This window comes from Lissotriton helveticus, chromosome 5_1, assembly GCF_964261635.1.
Source record: "Lissotriton helveticus chromosome 5_1, aLisHel1.1, whole genome shotgun sequence".
In the NCBI taxonomy this organism is placed as follows: Eukaryota; Metazoa; Chordata; class Amphibia; order Caudata; family Salamandridae; genus Lissotriton; species Lissotriton helveticus.
Window position 1 is genome coordinate 141,721,023 of NC_136065.1, and position 24,664 is coordinate 141,745,686.

General features: G+C 48.6%; 1 protein-coding gene across 2 annotated transcripts in view; it reads right to left on the minus strand.

The window, feature by feature from the left end:
• CARD9 (caspase recruitment domain family member 9) overlaps positions 1 to 2,075 on the minus strand; it is a 260,551-nt gene extending 258,476 nt beyond the window's left edge. For both annotated transcript variants that reach the window (XR_013594687.1, XM_078641905.1), the window contains exon 1: positions 1,772 to 2,075. Coding sequence is in view for 1 of the 2 variants with exons in the window: in XM_078641905.1 (XP_078498031.1) it covers positions 1,772 to 1,989 (218 nt within the window). In the remaining variant the exon portion in view is untranslated. The remainder of the gene's footprint in view (positions 1 to 1,771) is intronic.
• Positions 2,076 to 24,664: the final 22,589 nt, after the last annotated feature.

Here is a 24,664-nt window from a genome sequence, read left to right on the forward strand (position 1 = left end):
CGCACGACTACTTTCTGGTCCCATGCTGGAGTAAATCCACCCAGCCTGGACAAGTATTTCAGTTAAAGAACTCTGAATGCTGGGCTACGTTCAAGGGCAAAACCAAACGATATACAACTTGCTAAAAATCCAGGTCAAGCAGTAGGTGTCACACATGACGTGGAGAAAAACAGATCGTGATTGCTGGATTCATCTGAAAGACTTCTAATTTAAATGGGAATATTTAGTGCCATCCACTCAAGGTTTAAGATTAATTAAAGGATTCCCGTGAATCATTTTGTGTCTTTTTCAGTGAGTCATCCTGAGTTGTACTGTTAAGCCTAACCAGTGCCTTGAAGTTTTTATATAGCATCATTGTATAGGGACTATACTTTGTAGAAGTAATAAACAAACGCACGTCTGCCACTGCTTGTTTTTCCTGGTCAGAGGGAATTGGCTAGCGGCTCAGCCTGGACTCTCCCTCCAGGGGTGGGGCCAGGAATGCCTAGCATATGGCTGCTCCCTGCCTGGAAAGGGTTAGTCAGCAAAATAAATAAATGATGGAATGGAATAAAAGTCATTCAAGAATCGCCATCCACCTCTTTTTTATGGACGGTAAGTAGCAGGGTATGCCACAATGTAGTTCATTCTCCTGAAAAGCCTCACGGTGCACCTCTCAGATGTCCCAAAGCCTGAAACATCTGGACTGGTTTTGTGCCTGCTCAAAAGGGGCACAATCTAGCCGCTCAGGCAAGACTTTCCTTGGGTGGCACAGTGAGCAAAAAAGCAGATGGAATGGAATGCTTCCAGAACAATTTCCAGTGGTTGCGATTAAGTCAATCATTCTTATCCATCACATTTGGTCTCATGGACAAGACACGCGGGCACCAGGCAGTTATGTATCGGGAAAGCTTTAAAAACACCAGGAGGAGAATGAATAAAACCCCACAAAAACTGCCTGAGATGGATTACAGAGTCACTCAAATAGTCATAACAGAGCACTGCACCCGACTGTGGTGATTTGTAAGGCGTAGATAGGGAGCCCCCGCTGAGACCAGGAGTAAAGGCTCAAGTAACACAACCTTGACCTTCCCCTCAATGACCCTCATGGACGTCACAGAGCCAAACATATAAAACCAAAGATGGCTCCCATACTTTAGTCACCATGGAAACCGGCTTGCACATCCCCCTCTCACAAATGATGGGCAGTAAGAGGATAATCGGTCTTTTTCGGAATAAAAAAAATATATAATAATAGTAAAATTCTGGTACTTCCATGTCAGGCCCGAGTAGCTAGTCCCATCCTGGTTTCTATTGTTTGTACCCAGGTGCCAGTACCATTATTATTTTTAAAGTAGTAAAAGTCCCAGAATGCACAGCAAACAACAGAACTGGATGACCTACTAACATATGAGATGAAAAACCTCGAATTATCTCCAGTGCTAGCAAAGTCATCATTACTCAATCTGTCGACCTTGGAAAGATGAAAGGTGGAGCCGGGTAAGCTGGCAGTCCTGCTTTGTGTATCACATGTAGCCAGTCCTGACCTTTAGCCTGCGTTAAATTCCATTCCACTCATTGCAGTTTTGCCTGTCACATTACAAGTGCGGACTCTCAGACCCCAGCATGTTAAATGCTTCTAGTAACCAAAGCCAGGGCTGGTTAAATATGTGCTCGTGACGTGTCATGGGAACATCAAGCAGCCATCGGACAGAATTCACATCTGCCCGTGCCTCTTGGGAGCCAGGTTAATCATTTTCTCCAATGGAATAAAAAAGAAGGTCTGACTTACCTCTGCCTTCCCTGCCGGACTCCCCTTTCTCGCTCATGAAGTATCTCCTGTGCCCTGGGCAGCAGCAGCAAGTATTGCAAAGTTTCCGGCGCTCCGTGGGTGGGTGGGTGGGTGGAACTAGTTAAGTCAACTTCTGTAATCTGACTTCCTGGTCGGAAGCGCTGCCCTGCCTCGGCCGCTCTTTGGCATTTATACGGCTTTGCTTTCTTCGCACGCATTGCGCAGCTTGTCAAGTGCAGACATCAGAATTGCGGCGAAGGGCACCTGCTCGTGCGTGGACCTCCAGCCGCTGGTATTCCGGAACTCGTGGTGTCAGAGGTGGCGCCGGGGGGAGGGGGGGAAGGTGGGGGGGCGACGAGATCTGTGCGGTTGCACAGCCCCATCTCCCACTACCCCCTCTTGCACAATGGCACGGGGCCTTGTGTATTTTATTGTTATTTGTGTATTGCATGTATGTATGATGGTATGGTTGGACAGAATGAGAGGCGAGAATGCAGGTATGATGGCTATTTGTGGGGTTATTTAAAATATATTTTAAAAGTATTTTGTGATATGTATCTCAAATGTCACAACCTATATGATTTTGTCACATATGTCTGTTTTTTTATATGATGACTCTATGAGCACCAAAAAAAAGAAAAAACAAATAGACATAAAAAGTATATAAAAAATGTATTTTTGATAAATAATAAAATAATCTTATCGAATAAACACACGTGGAAAGACTTTGTATGTGTGGATATGTCTTATGTATGAGCTTGGAGCCAATATTGTAATTAGATAGGTCAGTTTAGAAGTTTTTCTCTCAACTTTTGTTATTTCCCCCTCCTCTTGGACCTAAAAGTACGTAGGGGGTACCTTTCTCTCTCATGACAGTCGTGAAGCCTGACCACACTTCTGCTGTCAGAAATACTGGTGACGTAATCATAAAGGTGGGTGGTGGCACACGGCCTCTCACCCAGCACAGTTCATCCTATTGCATTCTGGTAAATGCAGTACGCTTCCTTCAGAGTTGCTGTCGCTTTTCACCAAAGTTGGTGCAGGTAGGGCAATTATCTGATGATGCAGGTAGGACAATTATCTGATGATGCAGGTAGGGCAATTATCTGATGATGCAGGTAGGGCAATTATCTGATGATGCGTGAGCCCGTACTGCCAGGCAAGGTCCTCCCTGGACCAGAAACAAGCATCTTAGGACCGGTGTTGGGGTTTCATCCCTCATCAGCCAGGATAGCTTGAAACTGGTGGTGTGGTGAGCACGGGACCCACGTTTGGGCATACCCTTCACACTTAGGGCGACAAATGCAAAAACAACAGATGATGGACAGAATACTGAGCCAATCGAAACATTCACCTCCAGTCAAGAGATCTGGGTTAAATCCATCTTTCTTTTGCTCACTCTGCCACCCCAGTTTAGACCTGGCCATATGCAAATCAGTCTTGACCCTGTGCCTCATGGGAACAGTCCAGCCTGAACTACTAAGCCAGGTTCTTCCTGGACCGGAAACAAGCATCCTAGGACCGGTTCCGGGGTTTCACTCCTCTTCTGCCAGGATAGCTTGAATCCAGTGGCACAGTGAGCCCAGGACCCACGTCAGGGCATACCCGGCGCACTTAGGGCGAGGAAGCAAAAGACACACAATTGATGGACAGAATGCAGAACAAATCAAAACATCCACACTCAGTCAAGAGATCTGGGAGGACCTGGCCTGGCAGTTCGGGCTGGACTGTTCCCATAGGGAGCAGGGTCAAGACTGATTTGCATATGGCTGGGTCTAAACTGGAATGGTGTGGTGTGCAAAAAAAAGATGGATTTAACCTAGATCTTTGACTGGGTGAATATTTCATTGGCTCAGCATTCCGTCCATCATCTGTTGTTTTTGCATTTGTCGCCCTAAGTGGGAAGGGTATGCCCAGACATGGGTCCCGTGCTTGCCACACCACCAGAATCAAGCTATTCTGGCTGATGAGGGGTTAAACCCCGACACCGGTCCTAGGATGCTTGTTTCTGGTCCAGGTAGGACCTGGCCTGGCAGTTCGGGCTGGACTGTTACCATAGGGAGCAGGGTCAAGACTGATTTGCATATGGCTGGGTCTAAGCTGGAATGGTATGGTGTTCAAAAAAACGTTGGATTTAACCCAGATCTGTGACTGGGGTGAATATTTGATTGGCTCAGTATTCTGTCCATCATCTGTTGTTTTTGCATTTGTCGCCCTAAGTGTGAAGGGTATGCCCAAACGTGGGTCCCGTGCTCACCACACCACCAGTTTCAAGCTATCCTGGCTGATGAGGGATGAAACCCCAAAACCGGTCATAAGATGCTTGTTTCTGGTCCAGGAAGGACCTTGCCTGGCAGTACGGGCTGGACTGTTCCCATAGGGAGCCAGGGTCAAGACTGATTTGCATATGGCTGGGTCTAAACTGGAATGGTGTGGTGTGCAACAAAACAATGGATTTAACCCAGATCTGTGACTGGGGGTGAATATTTGATTTGGCTCAGCATTCCGTCCATCATCTGTTGTTTTTGCAGTTCTGGAGGGTTCAGGAGCATTTGTTATGCCACTGACATAGTAGCACCAAAGACGAACTGAAACCACCTCTCAGAGTGGTTTTCCAGCTCCATTTTGCAGGCTTTTTGCTGCCGATGTCCATTAAGGGGTGTGAAAACAACCCAAGACATTGGTGGCAGCCTCTTTCTTTTTTTTGGAAAGGTGGCTTGGCGGAGGGGTAGAAGTTAGAGTGCATCTTAGGGAGCCTTCGGCAGGAGGCCCTGCCCACTCCTAGTGCACACCTCATTCATTCTTCGTGAGCTGGTGGGTCTGCCAACCCCAGACCAGATTCAGCCTATGTGAGCATCATCAGTAGGGTACAATGTGTGTCTTTTGGCTTAGTGAGCGCTGGACCCACTTCCAGGCATATCCTTTGCATTTAAGTTGTATACTGTAGCAAACAATATCTTGGAGGAAGGAATGATTGAATTAATCTCTGCCACTGTCGATCGTTCTGGTAAGGCTTTCCCTACCATTGTTTTTTACCCACTATTCCACTCTAGGCAAAAACCTATACAAGTCAGCCTTGGTCCTGCTACCAGTAGGAGTATTCTATACTGCCTGCTAGGCCAGGTCCTCCCCAAATGGGACTACTAGCAATCCCAGACCCTTTTCAGGCTATTTGGGTCTCGCCAGTAGGATGCAGCTTCACTACTGTGGCACAGTGAGACCTTAGGGTGTCTTCTCACTCTGGGCGTGTGGCCAACCCACTTAATGTGTTTACTGCAACAAAAACACCTTGATGGAAGGGGTGTTTGAATTAATCTCAGCCACTGACATTCGTTCCACTATGGCACTCTAGTCAGAGACCTGCCATATGCAAAGCCGTCTTGATCCTGCTTCAATTAGAATAATCTAGCCTGCACTACCAGGTAAGGTCTCTTCCAGAGGAGACTGCAAGCAGCTGCAGACATGTTTCGGCCTCTCTAAAGGGTGCAGCTTGAGTTCTGTGGCACAGTGAGCAAGTGACTTACTCAGCCACTGGTGATTGCTCCAGCCACATTGTAGTCCATCATTTTTTACCCACAATGCACTCCAGACAGAGACCTGCCATATGCAAATCAGCCTAATCCTGATCCAGTAGAAATTATTCAGCATGAATAGCTAGGCCAAGTTCTCCTCCAGATCCAACCAAAGGCAACCCCAGAGTAGTGGTTGCAGGTCCAGCATCATAGTGCAAACATAAATGTCTCTCCCCATGCGGTCTCTCACTGACATGACGTAACATGATCTAAGATGGTGGACTGTGCAGCACATTGCTTTTATCCAGTTTACAGCACTGAATGCTGTAATGGATGCTTGTCCTCGCCACTGTGTCGCAGTAATGCTTACAGCGTACCCACTGTTTGGGCTGGACTCAGAGGACTGTCGGCCAGAACGGAAGGGCTGTTTGAAGTGATGGAAAAAGTGTACATCAGTGGCGACGTACCACAGGAAATGTGTTTTGAGTGAGGACGGTTTATGAAAAAGCCACAGACCCTATACGGGGCTAAATTGGATGGGTCAGTATGGTGCTTGAACAATTTTTGGAAGGTTATTATATTGAGTAAAATATGAAGACAACGGCCCTATCTGAAACAGTTACATTGCACATTAACATTTTCAACTGAGCAACTAATGTCAACGATCATCACTGACCACCTCATTTTGGTTTTTAGATATTATCTTTAAATAACAAGCACGCCCTTTGCACTTCAGACAGAGCCAATTGGGAGGTACTGGTCTGGTAAACCATTAATTGTCTACGGATACATTTCGATCCACACCCTCATAAGTTTGTGTGCACGCACAGAAAACAAGCATGAGAAAGGAGGTTCTTGGGCTTTTGTGTAGTGTCTCAATTACTTACTGGTAATCTTCATTACTCCTAGTCCTGTTTGTCTCCGCCTCATTCATTACTAATATGGTGAATCCAACTCTCGAGACAGAAAAGAGAACAGGAAATGCTTGTAACAATGTCCCTCCCTCACAGCAACTATCCTATAAGGGTACACATTAGCAAGCATTCTTCCTGTTATTTTTTCGGTCTCTCAGGAGAAGTGGGATGGGGGATGTTCGGCTTCTGCTGGGCGAGAGATGGCAAAGGAACTTTCCCGATAGGCGCTCCTTCTAGGATTGAGTGCCTTGGGAGCTTTGTATGAGGTTTCTTTGAAGACCGCAGCCTCGCTGGCCGGTCGCTGTGTGTGTGTATGCTGGTGGGGTGCTAGAGGGTATAGAACAGCAGATCGAGCGTATGTCAGACATTTCTTTGGTGATGTTTGAGCTACTACTCTGTTGGCTGGGGTTTCAATTGCAATATAAAACAATGGGGTAGCCCAGTTTGGTGTAGAACCTGGGGATTAATATTATAAACGAAAAGTGGTTCTGCCACTCTTAGAAATCAAAAATATCTTTATACACTTGTGTCTCTCCAACCGGATGAGAACAGTCACTAAATGAAAGAGCGAATTACACCTTTAGACCAAACCAAAAAAGTAAAACGCTTGTATTATTATCCACAATATATTTTTATATCAGTATTTAGAAAGGTGAGTGTAAATTATTTAAAGTACATATATTTATATACACACAGACCAGTTCTTCTGCAATAACATTTAAGACTTAAGTGAGCACAAACATTTAAATATATACATGTCACGACACATTACACACAATATATGGACATATACTACAAAGAAAAATTATATCTGAACACAGTGCAAAGTTTTTGGAAAAAAAGAAGAAATATCAGCCCAGTGAACGATTAATCAAATTATTTCTTTGTTATCCTGGACGATTATCAACACTTTTTTTTTTTGGTATTCAAACTGCTTTATTGCATTTTGCATACAGTACACAGCTTTATGTGCCTATAACCCTGGGGCCGGCAATTGCAAAAACAACAAGTGATGGACTGAATGTGGATCAATGTCACACACTCCCCCAGTCAAAAGATCTGGGCCCAAATCCATCGTTTTTTTGCACTCCACACCACCCTGGGTTAGACAATGGCGATATGCAAATCAGCTCTGACCCTGTTGCCCCATGGGAACAGTCCAGTCCGAACTACAAAAGCCATGTCCTTCCCAGAACGGAATCAAGCATCCGAGGACCGGACCGGTTTCGAGGTAACACCTCTCTTCAGCCCGGCTAGCTTGACTCCAAGTGGTGTGGAGTGCCTGGGACCCACGTCTGGGCATCCCCAGCGCACTTAGGGCGGCAATTGCAAAAACAACAAGTGATGGACTGAATGTGGATCAATGTCACACACTCCCCCAGTCAAAAGATCTGGGCCCAAATCCATCGTTTTTTTGCACTCCACACCACCCTGGGTTAGACAATGGCGATATGCAAATCAGCTCTGACCCTGTTGCCCCATGGGAACAGTCCAGTCCGAACTACAAAAGCCATGTCCTTCCCAGAACGGAATCAAGCATCCGAGGACCGGACCGGTTTCGAGGTAACACCTCTCTTCAGCCCGGCTAGCTTGACTCCAAGTGGTGTGGAGTGCCTGGGACCCACGTCTGGGCATCCCCAGCGCACTTAGGGCGGCAATTGCAAAAACAACAAGTGATGGACTGAATGTGGATCAATGTCACACACTCCCCCAGTCAAAAGATCTGGGCCCAAATCCATCGTTTTTTTGCACTCCACACCACCCTGGGTTAGACAATGGCGATATGCAAATCAGCTCTGACCCTGTTGCCCCATGGGAACAGTCCAGTCCGAACTACAAAAGCCATGTCCTTCCCAGAACGGAATCAAGCATCCGAGGACCGGACCGGTTTCGAGGTAACACCTCTCTTCAGCCCGGCTAGCTTGACTCCAAGTGGTGTGGAGTGCCTGGGACCCACGTCTGGGCATCCCCAGCGCACTTAGGGCGGCAATTGCAAAAACAACAAGTGATGGACTGAATGTGGATCAATGTCACACACTCCCCCAGTCAAAAGATCTGGGCCCAAATCCATCGTTTTTTTGCACTCCACACCACCCTGGGTTAGACAATGGCGATATGCAAATCAGCTCTGACCCTGTTGCCCCATGGGAACAGTCCAGTCCGAACTACAAAAGCCATGTCCTTCCCAGAACGGAATCAAGCATCCGAGGACCGGACCGGTTTCGAGGTAACACCTCTCTTCAGCCCGGCTAGCTTGACTCCAAGTGGTGTGGAGTGCCTGGGACCCACGTCTGGGCATCCCCAGCGCACTTAGGGCGGCAATTGCAAAAACAACAAGTGATGGACTGAATGTGGATCAATGTCACACACTCCCCCAGTCAAAAGATCTGGGCCCAAATCCATCGTTTTTTTGCACTCCACACCACCCTGGGTTAGACAATGGCGATATGCAAATCAGCTCTGACCCTGTTGCCCCATGGGAACAGTCCAGTCCGAACTACAAAAGCCATGTCCTTCCCAGAACGGAATCAAGCATCCGAGGACCGGACCGGTTTCGAGGTAACACCTCTCTTCAGCCCGGCTAGCTTGACTCCAAGTGGTGTGGAGTGCCTGGGACCCACGTCTGGGCATCCCCAGCGCACTTAGGGCGGCAATTGCAAAAACAACAAGTGATGGACTGAATGTGGATCAATGTCACACACTCCCCCAGTCAAAAGATCTGGGCCCAAATCCATCGTTTTTTTGCACTCCACACCACCCTGGGTTAGACAATGGCGATATGCAAATCAGCTCTGACCCTGTTGCCCCATGGGAACAGTCCAGTCCGAACTACAAAAGCCATGTCCTTCCCAGAACGGAATCAAGCATCCGAGGACCGGACCGGTTTCGAGGTAACACCTCTCTTCAGCCCGGCTAGCTTGACTCCAAGTGGTGTGGAGTGCCTGGGACCCACGTCTGGGCATCCCCAGCGCACTTAGGGCGGCAATTGCAAAAACAACAAGTGATGGACTGAATGTGGATCAATGTCACACACTCCCCCAGTCAAAAGATCTGGGCCCAAATCCATCGTTTTTTTGCACTCCACATAACCCTGGGGCCGGCAGCATGTTGGTCGTATCAAGAAAGATGTTGTAGATGGTATGACACAGCCTTTTTACCGGCATCCCGGAGGCCCGGCGGCGCATGACATGAACATTTAATAAGCGTCCTGTATCTAGTGCAGAAATAAACCAGAGGATTCACTGCAGTGGAACAAGTTTTTCGTTTTTATCAGTGTCTAACATGGAACAGAACTGTGAAACCTTGTGAACACACGTGGAAGTGGGATTTCGAGTCGATAGAATGTGTTATGTATCAATGATCGTACATTATTATATAGTGATAGATTAGTAGTCGTGGCAGTATACATTCGTCTTGAGGATGAACACTGTGTGCGGTGCTATGGGTTATCGTCGAGCATGGTGATGCGGATGTGTGGTACAAGCCGTACGGTGGAACCCTAAAATGGGTGAGGGCCTAGCGTCAATATCTGTGAACGTATTGTCCGTTGAGAGCATGTGAAAGCGTTTTGTGCGAGTGGATGGAATCTGGTGTGAAATGCGGGGTAACGTACTGAGTCTATGGGAGGTAAGGGGCGCATGTGTCAGTGGGCACTGTCTCTTATCTCTGAATGCCAACAGTCGCGCTAATCGCTAGCATGCCCTCCCTCCAGATCATCGCCGTCATCTGCCTGGGCAAGTAAATAGCCGACCAGCGGGCCCCAAATATCTTTAGGTCGACTCGAGAGCGGTAACAATTCAGTAAAGGTGATATGTTGTTCCTGACAGTAAGTCATGTCCGCCAACCAGTCCTTGAATTTAGGTGCTCTGCCTCGGCCCCAACGACACGCCACCCGATGTCTTGCCAAGAGCAAGGCGGTATCTATAAATGTTTTGCAGGATGTTGGGATGTGTGGCGTGTAGCCAAGCAAAATGAGTAGCGGCTCCATGGGTATGGGTACTTTAGTCATTGCAGTGAGGGCGTCACTGACCTGCTGCCAGTAGAGGCGAACAGGAGGGCAGTCCCATGCAAGGTGCAGGAAGCCCGCACGCTCAGCGCGGCAGCGCACGCACCTGTCGTTGTCAGCCAACCGGAACCTGTATTTTTTGATCGGGGTACAGTACAATTGCTGCAGGAATTGCTAGATGAGTTTCGGGCCGTAAGAGTGTAGCAATTTCGCCACTGTTCGTCTGTGAGCTCGGTGGCCAGGGAGGCGTCCCAGTGTGTTCGAGCTCTCGCCTCGGGCATCAGGGTATTAGCCCTAAGCTGGCGTTAGAGGCCGGAGATCAAATGTGCCCCGTCCTGCGAGCAGAGCAGAAAATGGAGTGGAGGCAGGATTTCGGGTTCATCAGGGAACTCAGGCAGGATGTCTTTTATCCCTTGGCGTAGGCGTAGATAGTAAAACACATCGAGCGGCGTGCGATCATGGGAGGCAAAGAACAATTCAGCAGGTTTGAACTTGCCGTTCGAGAAGAGAACACCCCAGCAGGTGACCCGTACCCGTTCACATAGCGCACGAAAGCCTCGTTCCTGCAGTAGGGCAAGCTTAGGGTGATACGTCAGTGGCAGTTTAGGTGAGTACGGTAGGGAGCAGGACATCCTCTTGGCTATGCGGCGCCATGCATCTAGTGTACAGGAAACGGAAGTATTCGACGTCGGTATGGATGATTCCGGACAATGGAGTAGGCCACTGAGCGGAATGAGATGTACAATCCAATCCTCCACCGCAAGTTGAGGCATGAAAGGCGTGGGGACCAGCCAGTGGTAGGCATAATGCGCCTGCGCACATTGATAATAAGCCTCAAGGTCAGGGACATCGAAGCCTCCTTTATCATATGGCTGGATCAGCGTGGACCATTTCAACCGTGGACTCTTACCCCCCCAGAATAGTCGGCACAGTTCTGACTTCAAGGTTTTAAAGAAGAAAGTTCCCGGAAAGTAGGGTATGTTGAGAAAGAGGTATAAGAATCGGGTTAGAACTATCATTTTAATAAGGGTCGCCCTACCAGCCATGGAGAGTGTCAGGGCAATCCAGCGGTCCACTGCAGCTGTGAGTTTCGTGATTGCTACTCCATAATTGGCGCGTATCGTTTCGTCTTTATCGCAAGAGATCTGAATGGCGAGGTATCGGAGATCCGACCGACACCACTCAAGAGGGTAGTCGAGGGGAAAGTCGGTGACCGCATCGGTAAGGGGGTAGAACTGCGACTTGGACCAATTTATGTGCACTCCTGACATTCTTCCGAACACTACAAATTCTCTTAGCAGGGGATTAAGGTTCAAGTCAGGATGTTTGACATAAAGCGTTATGTCGTCAGCGTATAGAGACACATCAATCTGACGCTGAAAGCAACGTATTGCGCCGTCTCGATGCAGCTGACGAAGTCTACAGGCAAGAGGCTCGATCGCAATCGCAAACAAAAGGGGAGATAAGGGGCACCCCTGGCGTGTGCCTCTGGTGATGGCTATGGACTGGAATAGGCGCCCGTTAATGAGGACTTTCGCTGTGGGCTGCGTGTAAAGTAGTTGGACCCAGGAGATAAAGAGTTTTGGGAATCCCATGTTCGTCAGAACTGGAAACAGGTAAGGCCATTCGACCGAGTCGAATGCCTTGGTGGCATCTAGGAAGACCGCTGCCACAGGTAAATCAGGATGAACTGTGCGAAGCAGGGAGAACAAGGTGCGTAGGTTGTGAGAGGTAGATCGACCCGGGACAAATCCAGATTGATCAGGTAATACGATCCTGGTAATCAGGAGGGACAGTCAAGTGGCTAAAACTTTCGCAAGGATCTTGACATCGCAGTTTAGGAGGGAGAGTGGGCGGTAAGATCCGCAAGAGCTGGGATCCTTGCCAGGTTTCAAGAGCGAGGTGATAACTACCTCCCGCATAGAGCCAGGGAGGATGCCATCGTTCAGCGACTCCTCGTAGACTTCTCGGAGGACTGGGGCCATGATGTCTATATAAGCCTTATAAAATTCAGCGGGGAGTCCATCCAGTCCAGGCGCCTTGCCGTTCTTCAGCGACATGATGGGCTCGTGAATTTCGTCTAGCTCAAAGGGGGCAGCTAGGAAGGTTCTGTCGCCGTCACTGAGCCAGCAAAGGGCTACATCGCCCAGAAAGTCCGCGTAAGGTATATCATCAGCAGTGTCAGTGGTATACAGCGTGTGATAGTGAGAAGTAAAAGCAGTGAGTAGTTCATCCGAGTCCCTGATTGCGTGTCCCTGACAGTCAGTGAGTTCTAGAATCGTGTTGCGGTCTCGTGGAGCACGTGTCAGCACTGCAAGCGCCTTCCCCTGCCTGTCACCCTCGCAGTATTTTCTGGCCTGCCAGTGTTTTCCCCGGAATTTAGTTTCCCTATTAGCTTCTTCTTCGTATTTTGACAATTTGTCTCTAAATTCCGCGTGTATATCAGGGCTGGCGTCTTCCACCATCCGAAGTTCTAAAGCCCGCAGCTCCCTGTCTAATGTGTGAATAGTGTTTTGAATGTCTCGCAGAACCCCAAAGCTTTTGGACATGCAATACCCCCTTATAGAGACTTTAAAGGCCTCCCAGATGTGTTCGACCGATTCTACAGTTCCCTTGTTCCTGGGGAAGAAGGCAGCTATTTCCTCTCCTAGCTCAACACGGAACAAATTGTCCAATAGTGCCGTCGGTTGCAATCTCCATTGCGGCCTAGGGCTATCCCATCCGGGGACGTGCATATGTAACAGGACGGGGCTATGGTCAGAGTATGTTCTTGGTAAATGTGTCACCCCCGAAACCCCTGCAGTGATCCCCTTAGTGACAAGGAAAAAATCCAATCGTGCCCATGTACCAGTTTGTGAGGTGAAGTGCGTGCCTTCTCTCCTGGAAGAGTGTAGGCAGCGCCATATGTCCACTAGGCTGCCCTCCATGATCACGCCCTCTAGGGCCTCTCTAGCTCTGGGCTTGTAGTGGCTCGCTCCATCCGCTCTATCTAGTTGTGGTACCAATGCCAAGTTAAACCCCCCCCCCCAGACGACATGGCGGGACCCTACATCCATTATTTTGCCCCAGAGTGTAGTAAAGAAAACGGGCATATCAATGTTAGGAGCATAACAATTAACGAATGTAAATGTGTCACGGCCCAGTCGACCCCATAGTAGAGCGTAACGCCCTTCTTTGTCAACCAGGTCTCCGCACTTTTGGAACGGTACTGCGTGTTTAAGGAGGATAGTGACACCCCTCGCGTATGTGGAGTAAGAGGAAAATATACGGACTCCAGCCCATTTACTCGCAAAGGTGGCCCGTACTTGTGGTGATAAGTGAGTTTCCTGCAACATGGCAACATGAACATGGTGTCTGTTGAGATAGGCAATCACATTATGACATTTTTTGGCATTATTGAGCCCTCTAACATTCCACGACATGCAATTCAATCGTGCATCAGTTCTTAAATCCGCCATAGGCAAAGAGGCAACGGTTTACCCAGACTTGTTGCTAGTAAGGCAGCAGTATCCACTCTACTCAGCAGGCAGAGTTTACCATGACATTCTGTTACTCGTTCATCCATTCCGTGTGTAAAACGTCCCTCCCCAAACTGAACCATCCCCCCTCCCACTACAGCATCCCAATCATGCCAGCAGCCACCTTTCCCCCCACTCCTTTCCCCCCCCCCTCCCCCTCACCCCCCTCCCCTCAACTTCAACAACTTAACATTAGACATGGGGAGCACCCGTGTGGGAAGCGACATTAAGGGCGCACAGCCACTTCTCCCGCCGACGGCCTCCCATACTGTACCGCCCTCGGTGGAGGCCAGGGTAGGGATAGTGGTCCTCAGTGTACATTACCACTGTAGAGGTCAGCCGGTCCAGTTCCGCAGCATAGCGACCAAGCCCTCTGCAGCCTCGCAACGAGAGCCGGGTATAGCAGTGCAAAGTTATTGTATGTCTGGTCGTGTCGAGTGCATGTGATTAATGTTCATCCGCTGCTGGGGGAGGGTCCTCCTCTGGGTCTGCCTCAGCATCACGACCACCCCTACGAGCTTTGCGAATAGTTTTCAGAAAGTCCTCAGCTTTTTGGGGATTTGTGAAGAATCGATGTCTCCCCTGATGTGTGACTCGCAGCTTCGCCGGGTAGAGTAGGGCATATTCCAGCTGGGCCTCCCGCAGCTTCTTCTTCACGGCTATGAACTTGCGGAGCTCCTCCTGCACTAGAGGAGTGAAATCAGGATATATGGAGAACGTGATACCATTGTAGTGCAGGGATTGTCCGAGCCGCCCTCAGCGCCACATCCCGGTCACGATAGTTCAGGAATTTAGCGATAATTGGTCTAGGTGGTAACCCGGGCTTAGGGACAGAAGTCAACGACCTGTGCGCTCTTTCAATGATGAATTGAGGTGAGAATGCTTCCTCCCGAGCCCTTGAGGAGCTTCTCCACATAGAGTTCCATTTTGCCCGTGTCTGCGGATTCTGGAATACCCGTGACGTGTATGTTGTTGCGTCGGCTACGGGCTTCCAAGTCCTCATTCTTTGCCGCTATGAGCCGAAGCAGGTTGTCCATGCGAGCCAGTTGAGTGGTGTGGGATGAAGTGATGTCGTCATTGTCTGAGATTCGTTGCTCCGTCGACGTTATCCGTTCTTTGTGCCGGTCAAATTTATGTACTAGGGCATCCAGCCGAGATGTCATCCCGTCCACCTTTTCCACCACAGTGGCAAAGCCCTGCCTCATCTCCTGGAAGAGGCGATGCAGGTCCAGATCTCTGGCAGGAGAAGCATTAGTGGTTGAGGTGGTCTCGCTGGGCCCCAGTTCAACTGGCGCCGATTTCGCACCTTTCTTTGTGCCGTCGAAGCTGAGTTTTGTCTGGCGGTTTTCAGGACGCACCATCTTGCTCTCTGGACGGTCTCCCTACGTCACCCTTTGTTTTACCGCTGTAGCTCTGCAAGGTTTCAAGCGCGGAGAGGTATGGCAACAGCAGCAGGTATCTTCCGAGGCAGAAGTCTCCTCGACTTGCACTCAGCGTGGCTTAAAGCTTGAGGCGAAGAGCACTGCGATCGAGAGCTGCACTAAGGGGGGTCTGAGCCGCCAGCCAACGCACGTGTTGCAGAATTATGTATGGGGTAGGTACAGGCTATCGGCAATAGTAGTATTGTCCACTGGCGTGCAGTTAGTGGTTTGGCTCGAACTTGGTGGCGTTATGTGGCAGCACAGGCTCCGAGGCTATGGCGATGGGCTACAAAGTTCTCTCTCAGCGTTCGAGCCGTTGGTGGCTAGGCCCTGTGACCTCGTCAGCGCGGGAGATGGACAGCGCATTCAGCAGCCCCAGAGCCAAATGGCAGCAGCAGTGTGTCGTGGTGCCGACTTCAGTTCAGAGTGTCCGGCAAGTCGTCAGACGCTCAAGGGTCCCGGTATGGCTAAGGGACGAGGATGTGTGCAGGGCCGTTTGTGCGACAATGCTGCCCGCAGCGGGGCTCTCCAGGGACCGCCGACGCTCCTCTCTCCGGCCCCCAGTTAGGCGCTAAAAACCGATATGGGCTCCACAGGCGCCAGGCAACTCTCACCTCATGTGGCACAGCAGGGGGAGCGGCGACCGACCCGCACCACTCTGCGTCCCCGGGAGCCGCGGCGGCCGCTTCGGCGCTTTTCCCAAGGGCCGCTCCACAGCGCGGGCCGTGCAGGGGGTGAGAGGCGCAGTCGCTCAGGCGTCGCCCTCGCCGGCAATGCCAACGGCGCTGGTCAAGCACAATCGGACAACAGGCAGTTCGCAGCGGTGTTCGCAGCCAGCAGCGGCAAGAGGGATCGGAACCAGGCACGTCCCGGGCGCCGAGATCCAGGGCGCGAATGGGGCCCGCCACCTCGTGGCAAGCACCGGCCTTGCGTAGCCCTCGGCAGCCGGCCTCCTCACCTCCCAGCCCCCGAGGGCATCTTCGGCAAATCTTCCGAGGCTGATTTCTCTTACTCAAATGTAGCCAGCGGTCCAGGATTCGGGTTGAGTGCAGAGGGTGGCTTACTGCATCAGATGGTAGGTTTTAATAGGGCTTTACACGCCCGTGGAAAAGGATAGATGAAGGATTACGGGCCGAGGAACGGGAGCTGCTCAGCTAGGCAGCCATTCCGTGTGCACGCCCTCTAGTGCCCCCACGATTATCAACACTTGGCAATAAAACGTTGACGTTTCCACCCCTGTGAAATGAGCGATGTTAGAACCGTCTTGGTAGGGTCTTCCTCGGGACGAACTAGAAGAACTGTGTTTAGCCTGTGTACGGCTTTCACCCTGTTAAATGTTCGTGGCACGGTAGTCCTAGTCGCGTGCTACTAGTGATCATGTCACTTCAACACGGATATATCTTGTGAGTCATTCCTCAGCGTCTGGCACACGGGGCTCCATGGGGAATCTGAATCAAAAAGGGGGGGTGGCTCAAAGGGGCCTTCCGCCTCCTCACACGACCCTCCTGACGTCTTCCAAGGCCTGTTAATCGCCTTTGGAAACTGGATATTAGAAGTATTCCTTTAGATTCCCCATGGAGCCCCGTGCACCAGATGCCGGAGGAATGACTCACAAGATATATCCTTGTCGAAGTGACATGATCACTAATAGCACGCGACTAGGACTACCGTGCCACGAACATTTAACACGGTAGCCATCTCACATGGGCTAAAGACTAGCAATCCAGCAGGGAGAAAGACTCTGTTGCAGAAGGAGGCAATTTCAGAACTTCACATGAAGTCCAGGGATTGGGGCTTCTGCTCCATCATATTTCTGGCTCAGAAGACCACAGGAGGTTTTGGAATGGTTCTCGACCTCAAGCATCTGAAAACGTTTTTTCAGACGCTCCCGTTCAAGATGGAGACTCTGCCAAGGATTATTCCCATGGTATGCCGGTTTCATTGAATGGTCAGGTTGGACCTTCAGGACATCTACTTCCATGTGCCAGTTTTTCCTCTCCACTGGAAGTATCTACATTTCTGTGTCAGCCATCGTCACTTCCAGTTCAATATTCTCCCCTTAGGCCTCAAGACGGCTCCTTAGGTATTCACCAAGATGGTGGAACACTTAGTGGTTTCCTTGCATCTTCAAGGCATCCACCTGTATCCCTTTCTGGACAACTGGCTGCTTATTGCTCCCACAGAACATCAGCTTCTACAGGAATTGGGGAAAGTTCTAGTTAAAATCCAGGAGCATGGGATCCTCCTTAATTGGGACAAGTGTCAACTCCAGCCTGCGCAGCATCGGACTTTCATAGGGACTCGCTTCAAAACAGACTTGAACAAAGTCTTTATTCCTGAGTCCTGTGCCATCATTCTGAGGGGGCTCGTGTCACTTGGAATCCTGAGCCAGGTCTTTGGGTAAGGCTGCAGAGGCACATGGCAGCAGCAGTTTTGTACAATGTCTGGGGCCAGGCTGCATCTTCGCCCTATTTGAAGTCATCTAAATGCCTTATAGGATCCTTCCTCTGCAGAATTCGAGAAGTTGGTCCCAGTGACTCCTGAAATCAAGGAGGATCTGGCTTGGTGGTTTCTCCCTGAGTCCTTATGCAAGGGGGTGGCTCTTCAGGCAAACCCGCCAAGGGTGCTGCCTACGGATGCAAGTTCATTCGGGTGAGGAGTGACTCCGGAGGCTGCCTCCACTCAAGCACAATGGCCACTTCAGGAGAGCAGGGTGTCCTCAAGCTGTTCAGATGGCTCGTTTGTATTATCAGGAGATTCTTCAGGGGCATCATGTGTTGGTCAAAACAGGCACGGCTGGCACAGGTAAGAGCGGTAGGACAGGGCGGTGGGGGAGCAGACAGACAATGGGATAGGTAAAATTAAATTAAAAAAATAATAGTGCCACTTCCCTTTTTAGCCAATAGCACTTTGAATTTTCTGCGGTTTCTACTATTGCCTGCTCTTAAATATCGAAACAGCCAAAGTGATGTTGAATAAAAAAATAAGACTTCTTAAAGGTGTCAAATATCACATTGAGTCACTTGGCAGAATGACTGACCGAACATGAAAGTACGGGCTTGAAACATGCAGCAGAGACAATGAGAAAATAGAAATCCAGTTGTACGTTTACAAATCAGGGACTTCTACGTCTTGTCTGTTACGTTTTTAACCGCATGAGTGCGGCGGCTTTTTTCGCGCTGCGCGGCTTTTTAAAAAAAGCCGCGTTACATGACGAGCTCAGCTCGTCATCAGCGTGCGAGCGGCACAACTCATGACGAGCTGAGCTCGTCATGAGCGTCGAAGCGGTTAAGCTGCTCTGGATTTTTTTCCACCAGTACTTTGCAGGATACATAGTCCCATTCTGGGAATCCCAAAAGACGTAACCTGGACTGGAAAATGGTGTCCTGTATGAGATGTTTATTTATTTATTTATTTATTTTTGTTAATCCTCATTCACCTCTGACCTCTGGGACCTAACCAGTCACCTGTACCTTGCACGTTACTGATTTCAGGTTTAGGATTTCACCTCCCTGCTGGGACACCTGCGTACTGGGAGGGCACAGTCCCACAAACGGGCACAGTCACTCTCCAATTTGGTCCAGTATTCACTAGCGACTGCTGATGTTGGCGATTAAAGGAGCGAGAGAGGCCCAACGCAGTCCAGAGAGATCCAAAGAGGTATAATCATAGGACCCATTTTTGTTAACAAAGATACAGGTCAGGGCCGGACTGGCCATAGCGGGCACCAGGCGATTCCCCGGTAGGCGGCTAGGGTGAGGGCCATTTTTGTTACCGGGGGTCGGCAATATCGTCCGAAACCGGCCCTCGCAAACTGCTCGGCTGCACTCCCCCCTCACCCCAATGCGGCCCTGATACAGGTACGTATTCTGGATTCTCAACAGTTCTCCTGCACCTCAGCATTTGACCATCTTAATAAGAAATACCAATGTGCTTTTTTCCTCCCAGTCTGGATCCTTCTCAGATCTAGCTTGGACGTCGGAATGACCGAAGCCAGCCACTCACCATGTAAAGGAGGCAAGCATTCCATCCATTTATTACATATTTCTCTCCTGGCTAAAAGCATGGCATAAAAGAGAAAAGCCCTTGCTGGGCCCGTGACTTCACTGGAGATCCCAAAAATGATTAGGGAGAGGCTCAGTTGAACTTGAAAGTCTAGGATGTCAGAGATAGTTTCGCCGACTTCTACCTAAAAGTTAGAAATAGCAGGACATTCCTGAAACATATGTATATCAGATACTTCCTCCAGATCACATTTCTTGCGCCTGACAGGGGGTCCTGTCGTCATCTTTGACAGCTTTTGGGGAGTTAAGTAGGCCCTATGAGTTGTAAACAGATGGTTTCTTCTCAACCAAGCAAGCTTAACTATGGAGAACAAAACACCAAACGATGTGTTTGCCAGAGATGTTCCCAGGGTTCGTCTGGCATATAAACACCCCACAGTTCCTCTGCTAATTTGAAGTCCCCGTCTATTACCTCTTCAATACTCCAATACTATGTAGAAACCTCCTTCTTCCCCCTCGGTCTGCCCACAAAATAATGTTCTAAAATATTTCCGATACCAATGGGTGATTTCTGGCTTTGGACCCAGCTTTGAAGTTGGATATATTTAAATTTAGAAATGCCCCCTTCCAAGATAGTGAAAAGCGTTGACCAGGGTAAAAGTGTGCCATCTTGGACTAAATTACCCCATACCTTAAGAATGGCCTCTCTAGGTAGCTGTGCTAATTTATCATTTAGGCACCCTGGTGCAACGGGAGAATCCAACAAGGGGGCAAGACTAGAGAATTAGCTGACGCCCGTCAGCCGCCTAATATTTGCCCATTTTCTTGCCATTGCCTGTAGCACTTTCAGCCTTATCTTTTTTAACCCCTTCGCTGCGGGGGTTATTCCCCCGCTGTGCTGGGGGGGAGGGGGGCGTGCACAGCGCCCCCATGCTCATGACGAGCTGAGCTCGTCATGAGCTACGGCGCTCCGGTGCTCATGATGAGCTCAGCTCGTCACAGGTGTATTACCTCCCGTGGAACGCTCAACACAGATGGGGAATTCTCCCCGCACCTGAGCGTTCCACGGGTCATGACGAGCTGAGCTCGTCATGAGCACCAGAGCGCCGTGGCTCATGACGAGCCCAGCTCGTCATGAGCCTCGAAGAGGTTAAATACTTGGGCTCTCTATATTTAAACAGGAAACCCTCCTGAACCAGGCTGGTGCCTTTTAGCATTGCTGAAAACATTGCCTCTACCCCAGGACAATCTGGTGTTTTTAAAAGTATCCTACAGTGGGACAATTGATAGGCCCACGCATAGTACTGCAAGTCCAGCAGTGAAAGTCCTCCCTTCTCCCTCCTACGCCTGAACGTCCTCCAGGCAATCCTGGTTCCTCTATAGGCCCAAATAAAAGAATTAACAGCCGGCTGAAGTTTATCTATAGCCAGTTTACTAACATGTAGTGGAATAGCATTGAAGAAGAAGGTGATTTTGGGGAGCACTATCATTTTTGTACCAGATTCACCCTCCCCAAGATTGACAGAGGAAGGTGGGCCCAGATCTTCATAAGTTTCTGGCACTCCTTTGATATATTACCCAGGTTAGTCTCTGAGATTGTATCTATATCCTGTACTATTCTGACCCCTAGGTACCTCATATCTCTTTTGGTCTAATATTGGCACGCCCCTAAATTCCATGAATGACCTCGGTCTTCTCAGCATTTACCTCATACTCTGATATCCTGCCGAAGGGTTCGGCTTGCTTCATTACCGCTGGCAAGGCAATAGAAAGGTCAGAGGAGAGGACCAGTACATTGTCGGCATAAAGGGCCAGTTTCTTCTCCCATCCCTCGTGCCTGAATGGTAAAATGCTCATCTCATCCCTAAACCTCTGAGCAAATGGCTCGATATACAAGTTAAAGAGGAGGGGAGATAAGGGACAGTCCTGTCTGGTGCCCCTCGTGATTTTAAAGGGGCTAGTTAGGTTGCCATTTACCAGCAGTTTTGCAGACGGGTCCTGATAGATCAACTGGGTGGCTCTGCAGAATTTTATACCAAAGTTATATTTCTCCAGAACAGCCGACAGATACACCCAGTTGACCCTATCAAAGGCCTTAGTAGAATCTAAGGTCATAGCTGCAAGGGGAAGCAAGTACATTGTGGCTAGATTGTTTGCGCCTATCAGATCGTATGTAAGTTTATATAAATGTCTGCCCTTAACAAAACCCTTTTGATCAAGGTGCAGCATAACCCCTGCTACTGTTCCCAGCCTATCAGTTAGGACTTTGGCAAAGATTTAGTTGTCTGCGTTTAAGAGTGACATTGGTCTATACGACTCACAATTCACTGGATTCTTCCCTGTCTTCAATAACAGGGTGATTGTTCCCTCGCCCCAAGAACCTGGCAGCTTTCCTCCGTCACTTAATATCTTATTGAAAAGCTGGGTCATAGCTGGAATCAAGACCTCTCCCAGAGTCTTATAAAGTTATATTGGCAAACCGTCTGGGCCTGCTGCCTTTCCCCCTTTGTTAGCTAAAATGGCCCTCTTAACCTATTTCTGCAAGATTTCCTGTTCTAAAGATTCCTGTTGACTTGTGCCCAAGGAAATGAGAGGGCCCATACTCAACCATTTCACAACCTCAGATTTATCAACTACCCTATCTTCGGAGTACAGTTTTCAGAAAAAATCCTAAAAGGCGCCCTCTATCTCCTTGTCTGTGGATACGACAGTTTTACTGTTGCCATCCTCAATTGATTTTATCAAATTGCACGTCCTATCTGATTTTACTTTCCATGCGAATAACCTACCAGCCCCTTCATCATATTCAAAATGGGCTAGTTAACTCGCCTCCCATTGATGCATAACCCTCATCTGGAGAATGGTGTCAGGCTGTTCCTTCAGTTCTTTCAATTTGGCCATGCTCTCCTGCTGTTTCTCTAATTCTGTCACACTGCTCATACCAACCTCTATGCTCTTAATTCCTGCTTCTCTTTGGGCAACCTCCTCTCTATACTGTCTGTTCCAAAAACACACACTGCTTGTAATAGTCCTCCTTAGGGATGCCTTTAATGTGTCCCAGACTATGGGAGTTGAGGCTGACCCCACATTTCGGCCCAAAAAGTCCTTCGTCTTGTGGCTCAGATACTTCATCTCTTCTGTATCTAAGAGCAGCGTACGATCAAAAGTCCAGACTCTGACACTCTGCCTATTTTTCAGATCTAGATCAAGATATACCCCTGAATGATCAGATAAATGTGGTGTCAAATAGCCAATATCCTTAACTATCCCTCTCAAATTATGGCTGACCAAAACATAGTCAATTCTTGATTTATGGGGATACTTCCCATTGTAATAGGAAACTCCTAGCTGTTGGGCAGATCTATCTCTCCAGACATCCCTAAGTCCTGTCTGCTTCATCATTGAGTGGAGATATACCAGAGATTTAGATGGTGTCATGGCTCTACTGTTTGGCGATTTGTCCAATTTGGGGTCCAATACAATATAAAAATCGCCTGCCATGATTACAGGGTCTGTGAAATCTAGCAGGTTTGCAAAGGTAGTTTTTAATGGGGTAGGATCGTCATGGTTTGGGCCATAATAGCCTACCAAGGTGAAAAGAGTGCCCAGGATGTTCACCTTTAGAATGACCCACCTACCACCAGTGTCGACTATAAAATCCAATAGGCGTGCTTTAACTTGTTTTTTAAACAATACTGCTACTCCTCTGATATTTGTGCTTTGGTTAGTACAGATCATATGTTCGACCCATTTTAATTTCTTAAAGCTCTCAATTGACTCACCTTTTGACAGGTGTGTCTCTTGCAGTATAAAAACTTGTGCAGGAGAGTCCCTTATGTATTGTAGAATTTTTGCCCTTCTTCGCTTTACATGCATACCATTTATATTCCATGATAGCAGCTGGACCATTCTTACGATGGTTTAACCTTGAAATATATACAGAATTTTAAGAAAAGAGGTTGCCACGACCAGACCAAAACATTTAAAACTAGAACAACTAGGGCAGCTGAGGTAAATAAATAAACTAAGGTGAATGAGGACATTGTTTTTTTTTCCCACATGTTCCCCACCCAGTGCACCCCACCTCCCCCTCTGAACCCCTCCCTGGAGAACCCATCCCAATATTTTTCTTGGACTGATGAAAGTCCTATCTGCTACACTCGGAGGCAACTCGCCTCCCTGTCCCCTTTTGTAGAAAATGAAAGAAGCTCCTAAAACCACAGTGAACAATCATGCTTCACTTTATATCTATCTATTTCCATTTGTGACAATGTGATAAAATAGGATAAATAAGTTGAAATGATTTATCACCACCGCTAACGCCATCTCCACGCATCTAAGTGACTTTTAGGTAGAAAAAAGAGGCATTCCTGACTAAGCGTCACCTTTCTTAATACTCTCCGGAAGCACATCTACCTCGTGTTGCGACCTTAGATTGTACATCTCATTCCTATGCATTACCCTTAGGGATGCCGGGAACTTAAGCTGGGCCACTGCCCCTAGTTTTTTTTAATTCCTCAAGCTTTTTCCCCAGCTCTCATTGCCTGTCTAAGGTAGCTTGTGCAAGGTCAGAAAGTATTTCAAAAGAAAAATCTTTCCCCCTTGAAGATTTCGCTTTCAGGGCCATGTTTAGGATTTTCTCCTTCAGAGAGTATGTATGGAAATTAAGAAGAATCTTCTTAGGTTTCCTCCTATTTAGGTTTCTTCTATATGGGTCCCTGTGCACCTTTAGGATGTCTTTCTTTAACTCCTCCTCAGACTCCTCGATCTGCATTGTTTCTTTTAGCAATACGACAATATAGGATTTTAAATCCTCCCCTCCTTCCCCTCTGGAAAATTCAGAATACGAAGGTTGTTCTTCCGGGAGTTGTTTTCCAGCTGCTCTAGCTTATCTCGGACCTCCGGCTCCTCTCTTTTAAGAACCAGGATATCTGCTTTGGCTGAGCTAAGTTCTTCTTTTAGTTCCCCTACGGAGCTTTCCAAAGTCTCAGTTCTTGTGTTGAGGAGGTCGACCTTCCTCTCCAGGGATTCTCAGAAATTCCTAATCTGAGCTTGGTTGGATTCGGACACAGAAAACCTCTTTTTAATATTGCTTGAGAGAGTGTAGGATAGCGCTTCTAGGGATGCTGATGAGGCCCCCATTGAATCTTTGAGACCTTTTTCAGCCACCATAAATTGGCTCCCTCCTAATACAGGGGGTATAGTATCCCTCAGTGTCTCAACATTTCCCTCCACTACATCCGTTTCTACAAGCTCTTGCTCGTCCCCCTGCGTGGCAGCGAGGTTTGGAATTAAGGTGCCCCCAGAAGCCACCATTAGCCCTGTGTTAGGCTCTAAATTAAGCTGGGCTGAACCCCTCCTGAGCGCTTCTCCTGTTTTGCAATGTTGACCACGATAGGTTGCCCTTTAAAATATGACCTAAGAGAGGGAGTGATCTTTACCTTGAGATCAGTAGATTTTTTCCTGGATTTCCCAGCCTTTATGCTTGACCTTTTATCTCACACCTCTGAAAAGCGCA